The sequence below is a fragment of the Crocuta crocuta genome, unplaced genomic scaffold, assembly GCF_008692635.1.
Source record: "Crocuta crocuta isolate KB4526 unplaced genomic scaffold, BGI_CrCroc_1.0 scaffold102, whole genome shotgun sequence".
Lineage (NCBI taxonomy): Eukaryota > Metazoa > Chordata > Mammalia > Carnivora > Hyaenidae > Crocuta > Crocuta crocuta.
The window spans coordinates 9,203,055-9,224,947 of NW_027530019.1; the positions used below are offsets into that span (position 1 = coordinate 9,203,055).

General features: G+C 39.4%; 1 protein-coding gene across 3 annotated transcripts in view; it reads left to right on the forward strand.

The window, feature by feature from the left end:
• Positions 1-21,893, forward strand: part of SPG11 (SPG11 vesicle trafficking associated, spatacsin) — a 98,657-nt gene that overhangs the window by 46,367 nt on the left and 30,397 nt on the right. For all 3 annotated transcript variants that reach the window (XR_013335227.1, XM_077764494.1, XM_077764495.1), the window contains exons 21-30: positions 1,538-1,703; positions 2,885-3,090; positions 3,353-3,461; positions 4,456-4,615; positions 4,988-5,260; positions 5,888-6,088; positions 6,855-6,962; positions 13,930-14,092; positions 16,325-16,539; positions 17,247-17,997. Coding sequence is in view for 2 of the 3 variants with exons in the window: in XM_077764494.1 (XP_077620620.1) it covers positions 1,538-1,703; positions 2,885-3,090; positions 3,353-3,461; positions 4,456-4,615; positions 4,988-5,260; positions 5,888-6,088; positions 6,855-6,962; positions 13,930-14,092; positions 16,325-16,539; positions 17,247-17,997 (2,352 nt within the window). In the remaining variant the exon portion in view is untranslated. The remainder of the gene's footprint in view (positions 1-1,537; positions 1,704-2,884; positions 3,091-3,352; positions 3,462-4,455; positions 4,616-4,987; positions 5,261-5,887; positions 6,089-6,854; positions 6,963-13,929; positions 14,093-16,324; positions 16,540-17,246; positions 17,998-21,893) is intronic.

Below are 21,893 nucleotides of genomic sequence, written 5' to 3' on the forward strand. Positions count from 1 at the left end.
CCCTCTCCTTCCTAGCCCCCAGCCACTAAAAAATCAGGGTCTTCCTTGAATTAAAAACTCAAGTTAGCTCATTTGGTGCCAGGCAGTGCTGTATACTTCACATTTATTCAGCAAATATTTAATAAGTGAATGAACAGTTTCCTGTGTACTTAAAAGCCACCAAAGTCACTGTGGTCTTACAAAGAATATAGATAAGGCACATGATGATTTTTTAATCTCAGAGGTGGTACTTTTAAGTAATAGCTTTGGAAGATAGCAGACATCTCTCTTCCTAGTCTTTTTGTTTTGTTTTTGGTTTTTTGTTTTGTTTTTTAAGAACGAAGTCACAGTATAAAAAGTCCTTGAATTGTACTGGAGGATTTTTTTTTCATAAAGAGGCTTTGAACTTTGAAAATAAGAGCAGATGCAATTTTCAAGAACTTGTTCCATAACAGTTAAAAATGTTATTTCAGGGGACCTGGGTATCCCAGTCAGCTGAGCATCTGGGACTCTTGATTTCATCTCAGGTCATGATCTCACAGTTCATGAGTTCGAGCCCGGCATCTGGCTCTGTGCTGATAGCATGGAGTCTGCTTGGAATTTTCTGTCTCCCTTGCTCTGTGCCCCTTCCCTGCTTGTACTTTCTCTCTCTCTCTCTCTCTCTGTCTCTCTCTCAATAAACATTAAAAATGTACATTTAAAAAAAACCCCCAAAATATTATTTCATTTCTTTGTATGTAGTGAGTGGCCTAAGAGTCAGTTAAAGATTAGGGTTTGACAGGAGTGGTTATTTCATACTAACTTCTCACATGCAAGTATCTCCTGACTTCAGATTTCTCTAGAGAGGAAAAAATGTTTTTTCTGCTATTTTCATGGGCACAGAGAAACTTTAAACTGAGCTATTCTGCTGGTTTTAGAAAGGTGGTATCATCATATAGATAGTAGAGTTCTCTATGAAAGCATCATCACTAAGTATAGCTAATGATAAGGAAATTGTAGGAAGGTATTAATATGAAGAAAAGGATGTTCTTAAAACCATTTACAGGAGGAAGGTATAATGAGTTGGTCTTGGTGAATAGAGGACTCCTATCAATATGTTATGAAAGGATTTGATTGTGTAATGAGCTGCATGAATGAGTTAAAAAGCTCATTTTGCATACTCTGGTTTCTCTTCAGATCGAATAAATCTTTCGCCTTTTACTAAAAAGCTCATTTTGCAGATCATTAGCAGAGATTTTACAGGCTAAAAGGTTATTGCCACTGTGAACTTAAATGATCATCAAATATAGAATTAAGGCATCTAAAATAAGTTTAGTGAGGAAAAAGCATAAGTTATAAGTTTTTACACAGCTTCTCAGGTACATATTTTTGTGTAAAATGAAGGGCTTTTTCACACTAAACTATTACATTTTGGTGGTTCACAGTAATACACAGTGGTACAAAATGACTGTAGCAACTGGGTTTCTTTTACCATTGCAGAGTTAAGTTTCCCACGTGCAAATTTGAAATTGATCATGGTGAAGTAGAGAGGGTTCATATTGCTTTACTTTCCCCCCAGATGCAGTGAGTCATCTCCCACATTTTTCTAGCCCTGACCTGGTTAATAAATATGCTATAGTGGAACGTCTGAATTTTGCTTATTATTTACAACAAGGACGGCCTTCTTTTGCATTTGGTACTTTTCTGGTCCAGGAATTAACCAAGAGCAAGACTCCCAAGCAGCTGTGAGTATTTAAGACACAATTTGTACTCTTAATAAAATGAGTATTTTACACATGCATTTGAAAAAAATTCTGAAAATATGTCACAGTTAAGTAATCATATCTGGCTAGTAGTTTGATGTTTTTTCCCTTCTTTGTGCTTTTCTGTATATCCCAAGTGTGGGGAATTTAATGTGTCTTTGTTAATAGGAAAAAAGATAATAAAGATAATATTAAAAGATGCTTTTTATGTCTTTTAAAATTCTGTTTAAAACAAAGAGATGACCCAGAAGCTTGCCTAATATTAGCAGTTAATCTAAAGAGGGGATTGTATAATAAGATGTGAGTTTTGTATTTATGATCTTCAGTTTTTATAATTCACTTTTATAAAGCACAGAATTGGAGGAGTATTTTATATAATCAGTTAAATATAGATTTACTTTATTGATTTATAGCTAACAAAGTAATGCATTTTTATGATAAAAATATGTTTCCAGTAATATTCAAGTAATTAAGAAGCTGAAAAATGAAAGATAAAAAGTCCCTGAGTCTCCTATATTCATCCTACATGGTAAATTAACGTGGTTAATTTCGTGTGCATCTGTCCTTGAAATTCGTCTGCATGTAAAACTATATAAATGGGGGCACCTCGGTCGCTCAGTCGGTTAAGCATCTGACTGTTGATTTTGGCACAGGTCATAAACTCACAATTTGGAAGATGGAGCCCCGTGTCAGGCTCTGCACTGACAGCATGGAGCCTGCTTGGAATTCTGTCTCTCCCTCTCTCCTCCTCCCATGAGTGTGTTCTCTCAAAATAAACAAATATTTTAAAAAAAATTTTAAAGACCTAATATGATGTCAAACTTTAATTGGCATTAATTTTCTTGGTAGTACATATATATATTCATAATTGATAAGATCACAAGTTGATAGTCTTTCTGAAGTTCTGCTCTGTGTTCCCTGGAGAAAGTTGGAAGCAAGAATAATTTGGCTTATGAACAGGTGTTTTAGGAGAAGGTGAAATATAAGGGAATGGGGAGCTATGGAGACAACTAAAAAGTACCAAGAACCTAAATGGGTGTGTACAGGGGGCAACACTCCACAGATATCTGACACTTCATGTATCACTGTGTAATTCTGTCTGCTCTTCCTGGTGAGAAACAATTTTTATATACTGATATGATTTTGATTCCTTTCTTTTTTAGGATCCAGCAAGTAGGCAATGAAGCCTATGTTTTAGGACTCTCCTCCTTCTACATACCTTCAGTAGGAGCTGCGTGTGTGTGTTTCTTAGAACTGCTTGGCCTCGACAGCCTCAAGCTCAGAGTTGATATGAAAGTGGCCAATATAATTTTGAGCTACAAGTGTAGAAATGAAGATGCTCGGTACAGCTGTATCAAAGAGTCTTTAGGTACAGCACCTTTTCTCTCTGGGGTTTGTTTTGTTTAGAGAACAAGGGATGAATATGTCTAAGGCACTGGATTGGGAGTGGTTGGGAAGAAACAATTACCTTCCTGTTTCATCCTTTTCCTGCAGAATGTTTGCACTTTATCTCACTTTCTTGGTCCCTTTAATTAGGTTCTGAAATGGCCCTAGTCTATACTCTTCAAACAGATATGCCCAGTTCCTGACCCTTTCTCTTCATCACATTTTATTGTTTATATTTCTTACAGCTGAAAAACTATCTAAACTGGCTATGGGTGAAAAGGCAACCGTAGAGGAATTGCTTATTCTTTTAGAAGAAGGTATATGGAGCAGCATTCAGCAGCAGGAAATAAATAGGTTTGTTGAATTGCAACCTCATTCTCTTTGCCGGTAAACTTTAACTTCCAATCTGTGTTTGCCTAGTCTTTCTTCCAATGCCTCACATATTTTCATCAATCCCTTCAGGCCTTCTTACTCAGCCAGCATATAACAGATACTCGGTAAATGGACAATGAGTTTTAACTGCTTCTTGCCATCAGTAAAAGCAGGGTGAAGAGAATTATTTACTCTTTAGAGATAGAGTTTCTAAGAAATGGAGAAGTGCTCTGTCTCCTCCACTGTCCTGCTGGTCAGAGAAATCTCATAAGTGTCACATATTGAAGTCATTTAAGAAAATGTGGGATGGATCTCACAAAAATTTGACTCTAAGTGATGTAAGGACATCACAGTTACTTCTTGCTAATGTATGTTAGTTGATAATGAAAGTTGAGGTGACCGTCTATCCACAAAAACTCCTCTACACATTTATGCCATCTTTCTTCTGTGCTCTGACACCTGGGGTGACCCTGGAGTAACCCCAGACCCTGGAAGTGCACTATTCTCCTATACCTGCCATCAGTGACTGTTTTCAACGGTTTCCTGCTGTCAGCAGGAACAGGTACTCCCCCGCTTAGTGAGGAATCCCACGTACCTGTATGGCCTCTGATACTCAAAGTAAATCATGCAAAAACAATTAAGCACCCAGGAAATTTCTTGAGTGACTATTTACTCAATTCTCCTAAAGGTGGTATATAGCTACTATAATCTATCTATTGATAGATACGTGGTTGATAAAAGGAATGACTTCTGCTAGTATGCTAAGAAACCTTTTATGTTATGGGTGCAAGAGTCCTCTTCCCCTCACCCCCTCAGAACAGCCTAATAAACATTGGTATTTGTTGAAAGACTTTTAAGAACATATGGTGTAGGAATACTACATGGCAATGAGAAACAATGAAATCTGGCCATGTNTAATTTTCCAGTTTAAAGCTGTATTTTAACAAGTTTTTTTCCCTCCATTGCCCAATTACAGGTTATCTAGTGAATCTAGCAGCCAGTGGGCATTAGCGGTACAGTTCTGCAGGCTCCACAATGTGAAACTGAGCACGTCTTATCTCCGAGAATGTGCCAAAGCAAATGATTGGTTACAGTTCATTATTCACAGCCAACTCCATAACTATCACCCAGAGGAGGTAAGCCACCGTTTGTTCCTAACTATTCAAGAAGAGGAAATTGGAAGTTTTCTGGGAAGAAAAATAGTGTTCTTTCTGTTGTATGTACCTAGGCTTTTGTTTTATATGATACTACTGTTTTTACTAAGATTTTGGTGGATTGGCTTCAGATAAAGAACTAATCATTAGTAGTAAAGAGCTGAAGGAGGAGTTTTTGTGACTCCAGACTGAATCTGGAAATTCACTCCAAAGCAGTAAATAACTTTGTAAAATTGCAGGGCCTTCCTCCACACAGTTCAGGGTGAGAAAGAACAGTTTTGCCTCTGCTTTTCTCTAACATTTTCAGCTCCAGATAAAATTGACAGCTGTCTTTTTTAATCATCTGTTTTCTAGGTGAAATCTCTTCTTCAGTACTTCAGTCCTGTCCTTCAAGACCACTTAAGACTTGCTTTTGAGAATTTGCCCTCATTGTCCATCTCCAGAACGGACAGTGATCAAGTCTGCAACAGGTCTCCCCAGGAATTCCAGGGAAACAAAGAAGAGAAGACTGATCTCTTTGAAGTTCTGCTCCAGTGCTCAGAGAAGCCAAACTCTGGGTGCTGGCTCCTAGCAGAAGCAGTGAAACAACAGGCCCCTATCCTTAGTGTCCTGGCCTCCTGTCTCCAGGTGAGGATAGTGAGAAATCTAAATTAAGGACCCAGAGAGCAAGAGGAACACTGGAAAGGGACCCAGTAGGCTGATAATCAGAGAGGAAGTCGGGTGATGATGAGAGTGAGGCTCCAGCATGTGTTTTCAAGGCCACTGTTGCTTTTGTGTTTTTTCTTCTTAGGCTCCAAGCCATCTAATACTATACTTTCTTGTACCTTGATGTTCAAGGTACAAGTGATCAGAGCCTTGCTTCCTGGTTGGCAGTCAGAGTAAGGTCCCTGCCTTTGAGCAGGGCAGTGGGATGCTCTAGATAGTCCCTTGAGCAACCTTTCTGTGAAAGGCATTCTTGTTTTCTTTTACTTAGTATTTCCACACTTCTATGCATAGCTGCTCAGTCTCTCAGTCTTTTGACATGTTACACTCTGCAGAATAGTTTATAATAATCCCTTGTTGTTTATTAGCATTTATTTCATGTTTGAAGGCTTTACAAGCTATTTTAACCAAATGATTGTTGGTGAGGTGACTTGTTCTCAACAGGACGTATCAGTCCATGGTTGTAGCATTGGTGGAAACTCCCAGCTCCCTCTGTCAGGTAATCCAGACACAATTGTTACTTTACTTTGAAAAGTTTTTATCCAATGGCAGGGTGCCAGTACTATTCCTTGTCTCTGTGTTTGGATCATCACATCTGTGGAGGAGAGTGTTGCAGCTGAAGCAACAGGACACATTCAGGGCTCAATGGAAGGCCACGTGTGGGAGCTTCAAGACCTCTCGGTCATCTGGAGAACATTATTAACAAGGCAGAAGAGCAAAACTCTCATCAGAGGTTTTCACCTTTTCTTGAAGGTAGTGATAGTCACTTCATTTCTTTCCTGAGTTTAAAAAGGTTATTGCAGAATATTCCCATTGGGTTTTTAAATTGTTTTTATCCCTGGGTTTTTTGGGTTTTTTTAGCCAACAACAAATAATGATAATGGGACTACAATTTATTTAGTGAAGAGCTTTAAATATATTATTTTAGTTGCTTCTCAAAATAATCGTATACAAAGATAGTATTATGAGGATGTTGTGAAGTGTATTATCCTCATTTTACAGAGTAACAAGCTCAGTCTCGCAGAACTTAACTGTCTTTCCCCAGGGTCTCAAAGTACTTTAGTGTGTAGTATATATTTATACTTCAGATCTGTACTTTCTCATTCCAAAACTCCTGTCTTCTGACTGAAAAGCCTCCACCAATGTGATAGAAATGCCGCAAACAGCAGTAGGTTGGCAGCTCTGTGGAGCCCATTTTCCAGGAGTGTATGTAGAGGTGCCCTTGTGTTATCTAGCGGAATGTCTCCAGCTCGTGTGCAGAGGACCAAGTATACAATAGACAGAAAATGGACTGTTGAGTAGGTGTACCTGGGCTGAATATCTTTTTTCTAAAAGGTGAAGTAAATATAAATTTAACTACCTTTCTAACATATATGGATTAATTCTACTATGAAACTGTTATTAGTAGTACTTACGCTTTTACTTTAACCTTCTCTTATGTTGATTGGTATTGTTCATTGAGAAAATAGTATTGATTGAGTTCACAATTCTATAATTTCATTCAAACTCTTCCTCAAAGGATTCCCCACTACTGTTGATGATGGAGATGTATGAACTGTGTATGTTCTTCAAGAATTACAAGGAAGCTGAAGTTAAGCTTCTGGAGTTCCAAAAGAGCTTCGAGACTGTAAGTTGGAATCATACTGCTCTTTGTGGCTGATCTGAATTGGGTAGCGCGGCCCATCATCTGGTAGTGGTCAGGATATGGCAGCAGACGAATGGCTGGTATGTGGCATAATTCATGGTAACTCATTTGTACTACTCCAGGACAGGAGTCACAGTGGCCTTACTTATAGCACCCCAGTTGCCAGGCATGACAGAGAGGTTTCATCTAATGTGCTAATCTAATCAGTGCCCTGAGCTTCAGCCAAGCTCAGTGGGAAAGGGATTAACAGGATCTGCTAAGGATGCTTGAGAGGAGTGTGGTAGTTTGTGGGCCACACCCTAAGAGAACTTCCAACAGCACTGATTGTGAAGGGCGTTTAACACTGCTTTCTTTGCTGCAGCAGAAAATAATGGCTTTTTCCATCCAGAGTCCCTGTGGTCCCTGTCCAAATGATGCTGAGCCTTGTGGTCACTTTCAGGCTTTACCGATTGAATACTTGTTTCAGGCCTGTTTATCATGTCAAGCTCATTAACCCTATGGAAGAAAAGAGGAAGTTATAAGGAAGGAAAAGAGATGTGCCTTAGTCCTCCATGGGGTTTTAGCCCTTTTGCTTTCTCTAACCCCAAAAGAACTCCACAATACAAGAGACAAAACTATATACTGATTGTACCCAACAGATATATCACACTGGAACCAGTATAGGCTTTTGCCCTCAATCAATAACTATAGTGAAGATTTAAAAGTTAAATCATTTGAAAATAGGGACGCCTGGGTGGCTCAGTCAGTTAAGCGTCTGACTTCAGCTCAGGTCATGATCTCACGGCTCGTGGGTTCGAACCCCACGTCGGGTTCTGTGCTGACAACTAGCTCAGAGCCTGGAGCCTGTCTTCGGATTCTGTGTCTCCTTCTCTCTCTGACCCTCCCCTGCTCATTCGGTCTCTCTCTGTCTCTCAAAAATAAATACAAAACATTAAAAATATTTTTTTAAATCATTTGAAAATATTGAATAAATTATTGAAATATGCCTGAGGTTCCAAAATTATAGCAAATAGGAACATTAATTTCCTCAAGTCTAACACTCTCCTTCTCTGGGACTCTACTAGATATCTTTCTTTCTTTTCTATTTTTTTTTGACATATTTTTTATTGTAGCAAAATACACATACCACTTACCATTTTAACCGTTAAGTGTACAATTAGCGGCACTAAATACATTCCAATTGTTGCACAGCCATCACCACCATCCATTGTCATGACAGTTTTCATGTTGTAAAACTGAAACTCTGTACTCTAAACAATAACTCCCCATTCTCCTTTATCCCCAGCTTCTGGCAACCACAGTTCTACTTTTTGTATTTATGATTTGATGACTTTAAGTGCCTCATAAAAGTTGAATCATACAGTATTTGCCTTTTTGTGACTGGTTTATTTCCCTTAGCATGACGTCCTCAAGGTTCACCCTTGTAGTAGCATATTAGAGAATTTCCTTCCTTTTAAGTGCTGAATAAAATTCCATTGTATTGTATATGTCACATTTTGCTTCTCCATTCATCTACCCATGAATATTTGGATGACTTCTATACGTTTTCACTATGCTGTTATGAACATGGTATACAAATAGCTTTTCGAGACCTTGCTTTCAATTCTTTTGGGAATCCTCACAAAAGTGGAATTGCTGAATGAAATGATAACTCAATTTTTAATATTTTGAGGCATTGTCATACTGCTTTCCATAGCAGCTGCACTATTTTACATCGCCACGACAGTGCACAAGGGTTAACAATTTCTTCATGTCCTTCCTTCTCAATCGTTGTTAGCTGTTTTGTTTTTAAGTAAGCTCTACGCTCAATGTGGAGACCCCAAGATCAGGAGCTTCATGCTCTACCAACTGAATTGGGCAGGCACCCCATTGTTTTCCAGGTTTTTTCGATAGTAGTCATCCTAATGGGTGTGAGGTGGTATCTCATTGTAGTTTTGATGTGCATTTTCCTAATGATTAGTGATTTTAAGCATCTTCTCATGCTTATTGGCTGTTTGTATATCATCTTTGGAAAAGTGTCTAAGTCCTTGGCCCATTTTTGAATTGGGTTGTTTATTTTTGTTCTTGAGTTTTAAGAATTGTGTATATAATTAAAATGTTAATCCCATATCAGATATATGATTTGCAAATATTTCTCCCATTCTCTGCGTTGCCTTTTTACTCTTGATAGTATCTTTCCTTAAGTTTTCATGAAGTTCAATTTACCTAATTTTCCCTTGTTACTTGTGCCTTTAGTGTTCTATCCAAGAAATTATTGCCAAATCTAGAGTTGTGAAGCTTTTGTCCTATGTTTTCTTCTAAGAGTTTTTATTGTGTTTAGGTCTCCTATTTAGGTCCTTGGCCCATTTTGAGTTAATTCTTGTATAAGGATCCACCTTCATTCTTTGCATGTAGATAATCAGTTTTCCCAGCACTGTTGGTCAAAAATACTGTCCTTTTGGGAGCAGGAAGCAGGTTCTGAAGCCTGGAACACCCAGGAGAATCGCTCCTCCAGGGGGTCCAGGGCACGCATCTCCTCACCAAGAGGTCTGGGCACTGACGGGAGGTCTCTGCTGTGTTTGTCCCATACAAGAAAGGCAATGAAAATCTTTTGAGAGGGCTACCTCAAGAAACAAGCCAAAGTACACATGGTGGGGAGTCCCAAATACCACTACCAGCAGGGAAACAAAATAACCAAACGCTCAACAAGAGAAACCAAGAGACACCATTCAAAGAACTCTTCCTGAACAGACAGGCCCTGAACAGTCAAAGAGCCCTCTCTAATACAGCAGAACTCGCAGGGGCAGAGTGTACAACAAGCTTTTAAAATTAACAAGAGACAGAAAGCTAACAAAAATGATGAAACAGAAGAACTCTCCTCCAAAGAAATTCCAGGAAGAAATGACAGCTAAAGAACTGCTCAAAACAGATATAAGCAACATAACTGAACAAGAATTTAGAACAATAATCATAAAATTAATTGCTGGGCATAAAAAAATCATGGAAGACATCAGAGAAACTATGGCTAGAAACACTATGGAGCTTAAAAATAGTTATGATGAATTAAATAATGCTATAAATGAGATACATAATAAAATGGAGGTGTCCAATGCATGGATTGAAGAGGCAGAAAAGAGAATAAGTAATTTAGAAGACACAATTAAACGAAAAGAGGAAACTGAGAAAAAGAGAGATAAACTGATCCAGGAACGTGAAAGAAGAGTTTGAGAGCTCAGTGGTACAATCAAACGGAACAATATCCATATCATAGGAATCCCGGAAGAGAGAGGGAAAGGTGCTGAAGGAGTCCTGGAACAAATTATAGCAGAGAACTTCCCCAACCTGGGGAGGGAAGTAGATGCTGAAATTCAAGAGGCACAGAGAACTCCCCTCAGACATAACTTGAATCGATCTTCTGCACGACATATCGTAGTGAAACGGGCAAAATATAAGGACAAAGAAAGAATTTTGAAAGCAGCTAGGGAGAAAAGGGCCCTAACATACAAAGGGAAATCTATCAGAGTGGTGACAGACCTATCTACTGAAACTTGGCAGGCCAGAAAGGAATGGCAAGAGATCTTCAATGTGATGAACAGTAAAAATATGCAGCCAAGAATCCTCTATCCAGCAAGCCTGTCATTCAAAATAGAAGGAGAGATAAAAACCTTTCCAAATAAACAGAAATTGAAAGAATTTGNATGCATTTTAGACTGGAAGATACCTTCAGATTCAAAGTGAGGGGATGGAGAAATATATATCATGCTACTGGAAGTCAAAAGAAAGCTGGAGTAGCTATATTTATATCAGATAAACTGGACTTTAAAGGAAAGACAGTAACAAGGGATGAAGAAGGGCATTATATAATTACAGGGTCTATCCATCACAAAGAGCTAATAATTATAAATGCATGCCAAATATGGGAGCACCTAAGTATTTTAAACAATCACAAACAGAAACAATCTTATAGATAAGAATGTGCTAATAGCAGGGTACTTTAATACTCCACTTACAGCAGTGGATAGGTCAACCAGACAGAAAATCACTAAAGAAACAATGAACTTGAATGACACATTGGACCAGATGGATCTGACAGATATATTTAGAACTCTACATCCTGAGGCCATGGAATTCACTTTCTTCTCAAGTGCACATGGCACATTCTCCAAGATAGATCACATACTGGGACATAAAGCAGACCTCGATAAATATAAAAGAATTAGGATCATACCATGCACCCTTTCAGATCACATTGCTATGAAACTTGAAATCAATCACAGGAAGAAGTCTGGAAAACCTCCAAAAACATGGAGGTGAAAGAACACCCTACTAAAGAATGAATGGGCCTATCAGGCAATTAGAGAAGAAATTTAAAAATATATGGAAACAAATGAAAATGAAAATACAACAATCCAAACTCCATCAGATGTGGCAAAGGCAGTCTGAAGAGGAAAGCACATTGCAGTCTAGGCCTATTTCAAGAGATTGGGAAAAAGTGCAAGTCCAAAATCTAACAGCTCACCTAAAGGAACTAGAGGGAGAGCAACAAGAGCACCCCAAACCCAGTAGGAAAAGAGAAATAGTAAAAATCAGAGCAGAAATAAACAATATAAAAAACCAAAGAAACAGTTGAACAGATGAATGAAACCAAGAGTTGGTTTTTTGAAAAAATAAACAAAATTGACAAACCTCTAGCCAGGCTTCTCAAAAAGAAAAGAGAGAGCACTCAAATAGACAAAATCGTGAATAAAAATGGACTTACTACAACCAACCCCTCAGAAATAAGAGCAGTTATCAGGGAATATTATAAAAATTATATGCCAACAAATTGGACAACTTAGAAGAAATGGACAAATTCTAAACACACACTCACTACCAAAATTCGCATGGGAAGAGATAGAAAATCTGAACAGATCCATAACTAATGAAGAAGTTGAATCAGTTATCAAAAATCTCCCAACAAATAAGAGCCCTGGACCAGATGGTTTCCCTGGGGAATTCTACCAGATGTTTAAAACAGAATTAATATCCATTCTTCTCCAGCTATTCCAAAAAATAAGAATCGAAGGAAAACTTCCAGACTCATTTTATGAAGCCAGCATCACTTTGATTCCCAAGACAGAGATCCAGCAAATAAAGAGACTACAGGCCAATATCCTCGATGAAAACAGATGTAAAAATCCTCAACAAGATACTTGCAAATCGAATCCAACAGCACATAAAAAGAATTATCCACCAAGATCAAGTGGGATTCATTCCTGGGTTACAGGGCTGCCTCAATATTCGCAAATCAATCAATGTGATACATCACATCAACAAAAGAAAAGATAAAAACCATATGGTCTGGTCAATAGATGCAGAAAAAGCATTTCACAAAATACAACATCCTTCTTAATAAAGACCCTCGAGAAAGTCGGGATAGAAGGAACTTNTCCAGCAAATAAAGAGACTACAGGCCAATATCCTCGATGAAAACAGATGTAAAAATCCTCAACAAGATACTTGCAAATCGAATCCAACAGCACATAANATTTTCCAGAGGGGTTGCGCCAGCTTACATTTACACCAAAAAAAAAAAAAGTTTTAAATTTGATCAAGTCCAGTTCACCTTATTTATTTTGTTGTTGTTTTTGTTGCCCATATTTTTGGTGTCATGTTCAAGAAGCTATTAAAATTAAGCTATTGAGAAGCTTGATCCAAAATCAAGGTGATAAAGTTTTAGCTCTGAGTTTTCTTACACTGAGATACCACCTCACGCCAGTCAGAGTGGCTAATATGAGCAAATCAGAGAACTCTAGATGCTGGCGAGGATGTGGAGAAACAGGCACCCTCCTCCACTGGTGGTGGGAATGTAAACTGCCCCTGCTCCAGGTCCAGCTTCCTGTGGAGGGGCAGTGCACCTGTTCCATCCTTGCCTCAGCTCTTCACTTCCATATATTATTTCTTTTGACCAGTTCCATCACTTTCCTACTGTACACTCTCTTCTTAACAGCAGCAGGAGTCGGTAAACAAGCAATAAAGACTAAGAACTAATGCCCTAATTCAAGCTAATGTAGCCTGCTACTTAGGATCATCTTCCTTTTAATATTGCTAGCATTTGATTGTAATGACCTAAGTCTAGGCTTTGAGATCCTTTTCTAATGATAATATAAACTACATGCAAGGTGGTAGAATAAGTTGGGCAATGTTAAATCTTTCTAAGAGATCTTGATATATTAATTTCAGATCTTCTGGACTCAAGGGCGGGCCTAGATCCCTTTCGTGAAACATGTCAGGTTAATTTCACAGCAACTCATAGCATATTAGTTTGGCTGTGACTGACTTGGGAGTATTTGCATCAGTTCATTCATAGTTAGCATTCAGTCTTTAGGTGTCCTGTCCACCTTTTTTTTTTTCTTTCATAGTTTATTGTCAAGTTGGTTTCCATAGAACACCCAATGCTCATCCCAACAAGTGCCCTTCTCCATGCCCATCACCCCCTTCCCCTCTCCCCCATACCCAATAGCCCTCAGTTCTCAGTATTCAAGAGTCTCTCATGGTTTGCCTCCCTCCCTCTCTGTAACTTCCCCCCCCTTCTCCTCTCCCATGGTCCTCTGTTAAGTTTCTCCTGATCCACTTATAAGTGAAAACATATGGTATCTGTCTTTCTCTGCCTGACTTATTTCGCTCAGCATAACACCCTCGAGTTCCATCCACGTTGCTATCTTGTCCATCTTTGACTTTGATACACACAACTCTCGACAACAGGAGATTTCACAGAGAATATCTGCAAAGCTGCCAGGGAGGGCTTATTTTTGCCACTCCTCTGAGGCATACTATTATTTCCTGTCATGTAGAAAGTACCTGAATAAGTATCCCCCTTTGTGACAGGAAATGACTTTTGATGGTACCACGTCTTTCTTAGATGTTCCCAAATTTGGAGGTTTTGATTTGCTGTGAAATCACCTTTCCTGGCCCCCTTTTATTTTAATAGGTTGAAACAACAGCCACGAGGGTCCATGCTACCATCCCTGCTGAATGGCTGAAGGAGCAGGTCTGTTTTCTTTTGAAGCTTATGCTGCAGCAGTGTGGGACCCAGTATGAACTGGGGAAGCTTTTACAGCTATTTGTTGGAACAGAACATCTCTTCTGTGATGGTAAGACAGTCCTTAAACTAAAGTTGTTGTTAGGAAATTAGCTTTCTTTTCTTTTTTTTTTAGTTTGTTTATTTTGAGAGAGAGAGAACAAGCAGGGGAGGGGCAGAGAGAGAGTGAGAATGACAAGCAGGCTCCACACTGACAGCGAGAGCCCCATATGGGGTTAGACCCATGAACTGTGAGAGCATGACAGGAGCCAAAATCAAGAGTCAGACACTTAACCAACTGAGCCACCCAGGCGCCCCAAAATTAGCTTTCTTAATCTTGAAAATATTTTAGAAGGGCATTCAGGAAACTAAAATGCGTATGATATATAACATTACATTTATAGTCCATAAATGAGGTATGAAGAAGAGATTGCAGGACTCTTCAGTCATGGTAAAAGCATTCAAAACATAGCTCCACAGGATATAACCTAAATGTACAGCTGTCTCTTCCTTCTGAGCGCTTGTCAGCTACGTTCCCCTTGGCTAGTCTGCACCCTGTCACTGTCATTCTTTTTTCTGACAAGTAACCGTAACATGTCATCATTGCTCAGGGTCACAAACTCTGCTTCAGGGATGTCTAATTCTTTTTAAAGTTTTCAGAGATAAATTATGCTTATTTTTTGCAGATTCCTCCAAACATTGGTAGTCTCTAAGGTTGCTGTGGATTGAGTGAACCCAATTATTGCCTTACCCTCTTTTCTATTTGTTTGATAATTTCAAGTTTCTGTTGAATGATAATGTTTTATACTAGATTCTGACATGTTCACTACTAGGGCTATTTTATCATGTTTAAACTCACAGATACTCACCTGGAGAACTCAGATCCGCACCGAACACTGACAGAATGCTGGGCCCAGGGCCTGGATTGTAGGCTGTCAGGGCTGATGACTGGAAATAAAGAGGGGTGTTTCCAAAACACAGTGTATGTCAGATGGGACTTGTCTATTACTCTGTACGTCCTTTTTACATATGGGTGTTTTCACACATCTGTAATAATCTTAATTTTTTCAGAAATGAATTTCCTGTTTTCTTGCCAGAATTACTGTATCCTTGAGAAATTATAAGGATTCTCTGTGTTGTTAACCATGATCATGCTTTGATGCTTTGATTCATACAAACATTTTCTATTTTTAGAGTACATTTGTGTTCTGTGTATGTATAACATGTATGTGCCTAGAGAAAAGAAATTATCTTTTTGAAGTTTATTTATTTTTGAGAGAAAGAGCGAATGTGAATGGGGAAAGGGCAGAGAGAGAGAGAAAGAGAGAGAGAGAGAGAAGCAGAGAGAAAGAACCCCAAGCAGGCTCTGTACTGCCAGCACAGAGCCCTACACAGGGCTCAAACTCCTGAACTGTGAGATCATGACCTGAGCTGAAATCAAGAGTCAGGCACTTAACTGACCAAGCCACTCAGGTGCCCCTAGAAATTGTTTTTATTAAAAACAAAACAAAACAAAAAACCCGTGTTTTATATGACGAAAAGAAACCCAGCATCACCATACTGGTGGTTATTGTGCAGCATGTCTCACTGTCCCCAGAACCACCTAAATCAGACCACAGCCCAGCAGATGGCCCCTACAGAATATTTTTCTCCTTTATGGCAGGGCCCACATCAGCTCTATGTAGCTGTGGGGACAGGAACAGACCCAGCCACATAGGTTGTGGGCAGAGAATTCCAAATGCCACTAAGGAAAAGGACTTCCCAGGGAGATGAAGAAGAGCTTAGCTGGGTCTCCCTGGGTTAAGCAGTTGTGCAAAGGAGAAAGTGATGCTCCATTCTGAATACAGTGTACTGCGTTAAGAGGCTTGGCTGTTAGTCAGCTGCGGTGTCCACTCTCCTGCTAGTTCTCTGTCTTAATCCGTATGATGCTTACACCGAATGAGCAAGTGAACAATCATAAAAACAGATTTGTTCAAGGTAGGAGAAGAATCCAGAAAGAAATGGGATTAGCCTGAATGACAGGACAGACCTTCCCAAGGTTGACTGAGCTGCTACCACAGAGCAGGCCACCAACCTCAGCCCTGTATATAACGCCAGAAGTGTAGATGGAGTCCCTGTGTGAATCTTCAGTGGTTCTCACTATGTAGGAGATGATTTACGGCTTCATCTGCTAGCCAACCAGAATAGAAAAATCGGTTTCTGTTTTTCCTTTAATCATACATGCTTTCTCCCTGATATTTACTCTGGAAAGACCATGGCAGCATTTTACTGATTAAATGTTTATATCCTTTTCTCTTTGGCACAGGTCCAGATGTGAAGAAGCTCTGTGTCCTTAGCCAAATTTTGAAGGATACATCCATAGCCATTAATCCTGTAGTTATTAGCAGCTACAGCCTTGATAATTTTCAGCATGAATGCACATCTATTTTGGAAAAACTGGAGACAGAGGGACAGTTTGCTTTGGCGAGGAGGGTAGCAGAATTAGCTGAGTTACCTGTGGACAACTTGGTTATCAAAGAGGTATCATTAGTCTCTTAAGTTTTTTAAAATCTTAGCTTTTTTTTTTTTTNTAGCTTTTTGAACCAGCATTGGACAGAATCAAATGGTTTATAGGAGAAGAGGCCTTTTTACTTTTGACACACACATTACTTTCAGAAATGGATGAGCCTAGGATGCCCATTAGCAAAGAATGTGTGCCTTTTTTTTTTTAAGATTTCTTAAATTTTTTTATTTATTTTTGAGAGAGAGAGAGAGAGACAGCATGAGCAGGGGAGGGTCAGAGAAAGAGGGAGACACAGAATATGAAACAGGCTCTAGGGTCTGAGCTGGCTCTCAGCACAGAGCCTGACGCGGGGCTCGAACTCACCAACCGTGAGATCATGACCTGAGCCGAAGTCGGACGCTTAACCGACTGAGCCATCCAGGCGCCCCAAAGAATGTGTGCTTTTAAATTCAGGTTCACTTACAGAATATGCTACAACTGTTGTGCTTTGAATAGAATTAAATCAGGGTGGCTTCATCTTGAACCCCCCCTTCAGTTAGATAAATTTAGAATTGCTTTTCATACTTGTACCGTTCCAGATAAAATATTCAGGATCATCTGTAGCCAAGTCTCACGTTCTCTGGCTTGATGTGGTTTTGACAAGTATGGCATTCTTGGGAGGATTCTCATATATGACACTGCTATATCTAGGAAAGACTAAAAATTGCTCTGTTAAATTTCACAGATAACACAGGAAATGCAGACCTTAAAACACATTGACCAGTGGTCCATGAAACAGGCAAGAATTGGCTTCTGGAAGAAATGTCACGAGAATTTTAAGAGAAATTGCATTTCAAGCAAAGCAGCTTCTTCCTTTTTCTCCGCCCAGGCCCCTGAGGCCCGTGAGTACCCAGCAGAGGGGGGACTGAGCGGCATCGAGGAGCGCCATCTGCTGCTGACGCTGGCAGCACACTGGCTTGCTCAGGAGGACCCAGTGCCTGTGGAGGAGCTGGAGGAGCTGGAGAAGCGGATCTGGCTCTGCCGCATCACCCAACACACCCTCAAAGAAAACCGAGAGGAAACAGAGCCCAGGTTTTCTCAGCAGATCTCAGCTAGTGGGGAACTTTCCTTTGACAGTGTAGCGAGTGAGTTTTCACTCTCCACGTTGGCTGCTCTGAACACATCAAAATACTTAGAACTTAATGGCCTTCCATCCAGAAAGACTTGTGAGAACACACTGGGTCAGAAGGAACAGGAGTCACTGAACTTTCTGATCGGACGCCTATTGGACGATGGCTGTGTGCATGAAGCAAGTAGAGTATGCCGGTATTTTCATTTCTATAACCAAGATGTTGCCTTGGTGTTGCACTGCAGAGCGCTGGCTTCAGGGGAGGCTAGTGTGGAAGATCTGCACCCAGAGATCCATGCTGTCCTGCAAAGTGCTGAGCTGCTTGAGGAGGAAGAACCTGGCCTTCCACTAAGGAAAGCCCAGAGCAGTAAGTGAAAGAGATCAAACCATCCTGAGTCCTGAATGGGGCTGTTGGCACTCTTTCCCAGAAAAAAAAAGGGTCCCTTTTGGCATACTAGTTACACAAGTTAAGGGTAATCCATAAACTAGGTAATCAACTAGTCAGTAAAATAGAAACAGTTGTGTCTTATAACTAGCTGTATATCAAACTTAGAGGAAATCTGTCTGACTTGTAGCTAGTTCATTGAAATTTATTCTGTACCAATAATCATGTTTCTAATTTTACATTAATTTTTACATATGCTGATTTCTGTGCTAATCGTGTATCCTGTTCCCTTGCTGACCTTCCTCATCCTAGTGGTTTTCTTGTCAATTCCTTGGAATTTTCTACAGACAATACTGTCTGTGAATAGGGACGGTTTTATTTATTCCTCTCCAATCTGAATGCCTATTATTTCTTTTTCTTGTTTTATTGCACTGGCTGGGACTTCCAGTATGATAGGTAGGAATGGTAAGAGTGGACATACTTGCCTTGTTAATAATTTTAGGGAGAAAGCCTTCAGTTTTTTTGTTTTTAATTCAAGTATAATTAACATAAAGTGTTATATAGTTTCAGGTATACGTTATGATTCAACACTTCTATACATTATTCAGTGCTCATCACAATAGATGTACTCCTAATCCTTTTCACCTATTTCACCTACCCCCGCCCCCAACACACACACACACACCTCACCTCTGGTAACTACCAGTTCATTCTATATGATTTTTTTCTTTTTCTTTTTTTTTTAAGAGTACTTATTTATTTTGAGAGAGACAGTGCAAGCTGAGGAGGAGCAGAGAGGGAGAGAGAGAGAGAATCCCAAGCAGGCTTTGCACTATCAGCACATAGCCCAATGTGGGGCTCAAACCCACAAACTGTGAGATCATGATCTGAGGTGAAATCAAGAGTTGGATGCTTAACTGACTGAACCACCCAGGCACCCCTGTTCTCTATAGTTAAGAGTCTGTTTTTTTATTTGTCTCTTTTTTCTTTATTCATTTGTTTCTTAAATTCCACATGAGTCCAATTATATAGTATTTCTTTCTCTGACTTATTTCACTTAGCATTATACCCTCTAGATCCATCCATATTGTTACAAATGGCAAGATTTTGTTATTTTTTATGGCTGAGTAATCTTCCATCATGTATATATACCTCATTTTCTTTATCCATTCATCTATGAATGGATAATTGGCTTGGCTCTATATCTTGGTTATTTGTAAATAATGCTTCTATAAACATAGGGGTCATATATCTTTTCAAATTAGTAGTTTTGTATTATTTGGGTAAATACCCAGTAGTGGAATTACCAGATCATATGGTAGTTCTGTTTTTAATTTTTTGAGGAACCTCCATACTGTCTTCCACAGTGGCTGCACCAGCTTTCATTCCCACTCAGAGCGCACTGGGGTTCCTTTTCCTCACCAACACTTAATATTTCTTGTGTTTTTTATTTTAGCCATTCTGACAGGTATAAAGTAATATCTCATTATGGTTTTGATTTGAATTTCCCTGGTGATGAGAGATATTGAGCATTTTTTCATGTGTCTGTTGGCTATCTTTATGTCTTTGGAAAAATGTCTATTTGTGTCTTATATACATTTAGTTGTATTATTTGTGTTCTTTTGGTGGTGTTCTTTATATATTGTTCTTTATATACATAATTTTGGAGATTAACCCCTTATGGGATATTTCATTCGCAAATATCTTCTATTCAGTAGGCTGTCTTTTGTTGATGGTCTCCTTTGCTGTGTAAAAGCTTTTTATTTTGCTGTTAGTCTCAATAGTTTAATGTTGCTTTTTTTCCCTTGCCTGAGGAGACATGTAGAAAAATGTTTCTCCAGCTTATGTCAGGTTACTTCCTATGTTTTCTTCTAGGAGTTTTATGTTTTCAGGTCTGACATTTAGGTCTTTACTCCATTTTGAATTTATTTTTGTGTGTACTTTCTCTCTCAAACATTTGTTATAATGATGTCAATATATGACCTCTGACAGGAAAAAATGTACAACACTGTAACTTTATTTTTGTAAAAAATAAATGGTGTGCATGTGCCCGTGTACCCATGCAAACCCACCCACAGAAAATAATGCATACCAAGCTAACTAACATCCTCTCTCCCCTCAGCTCCTCAGCAGCCCCTTGGCTGTGGTAGTAGAGGCTGGAGCAGCAGCTGGTAAGATCTAGAACTCAGAGATGAACTTTATTTTTAGAATCGAGGTGTCCTGGTCCTAAGATGATGCAGTGAATCCCTGTTTCCTTTTGCATTTATCCTCCAGTCTGCTGGCCCAGGATGCAGGCACATTCAGGGAAGTGCAGGACAGAATGAGGCTGCTGAAATTCCAGCTATTGGCTAGTAGATTGAAAAGTAATGCCTCAGGGAGAGAGATTCAGGAGAGCCACACAATAAACTTGTTTATGAACTCCAGGGCTCACTCTTGGACTTTGCATATATAGACCTGCTCCTAATCAGCATATCAAGACTCTGAGAATGGAATTAACGACTACACTACCCAGGTTGCAGGCTGAGCACAGGATGTTACACACATAGAATGAATGGCGCCCCCACAAAGGATTTGAAAACTGAGCTGATATTAAAATCACAGCCCAGGGATGCCTGGATGACTTGGCCGATTAAGCATCCAGTTCATGAGGTCAAGCCCTGAATCGGGCTCTCTGCTATCAGCACAGAGCCTGCTTCAGATCCTCTCCCTCCCTCACTCTCTGCACCTCCCCTGCTCACAGTCTCTCTCTCTCTCTCTCTCTCAAAAATAAATTAAAAAAACATTAAAACAATATGGTCCTTAGAAAAAAAAAACTGGGGCGCCTGGGTGGCTCAGTCGGTTAAGCGCCCGGCTTCGGCTCAGGTCATGATCTCACGGTTCGTGGGTTCGAGCCCCACGTCGGGCTCTGTGCTGACAGCCAGCTNCCAACCCAGTCCACAGAATGTGGGTTGGATATTGTAGCCCAAACCTAACTGTCTGCTTAAAAACAAAACAAACCAGCATTCTTCATAAGATTTAAACAAGAACCAGAGTCTCAGAACATACTATTCAAAATGTCAAGGATGGAACTCGAAATTACTTGAAGTTTTAGGCTTATGTGTTTCACCAAATGTAGGTAGTTTTCAGATATTTTTTTAGCACTGTCCTTGTAATTCTCTCTTTCTGGAACTCTAGTGACACAAATCATAGAACTTTTGTTACTGTCTTACAAGTCCCTGTGACTTTATTCAATTTTTTTTCCTTTGTTGTTTAGCTTGCATACTTTTTCTTTTCTTCAGATTGGACAATTTCTTTGTCCATTTTCAGTTTTACTGACTCTTTCCTCTGGTATTTGCATGCCGCTATTGAGTTTATTTCTGCAATTTTAAATTTTCAGTTATTTTTCACTTTCAGAATTTCTATTTTATTCTTTATTCCTTGTTTCTTTGAGACTGTTTTTCTGTTTGTCTCAAGAACATGTATAATTGCTTGTTGGCACAATTCGTATGATAGCTGCTTTGAAAGATAGTTTCTTCAACAAATGGTAATTCCAACATTCATGTCATTTTAGTACTGGGTATATTTTTGTGTATTTAGAAAGCAGGAGAGGGGCAGAGAGAGAAACCCAAGCAGATTCCACACTGTCAGTGCAGAGCCCATCTCGGGGCCTCATCCCATAACTGCAAGATCATGACCTGAGCCCAAATCAAAAGTTGGACACTTAACTAATTGAGCCCCCAGGTGCCCTGGACCTCATGCTTTTTAAAGGCTGCAGAACATTCTATATGAATACACTATTTAACAATGCTGTATTGATACACACTTAAATTCTTCAATTTTGTTTTTGCTGTTAGGAAGACTGTGATCTAAATTCTCCCTTCTACATTTTTTTTCCTGAT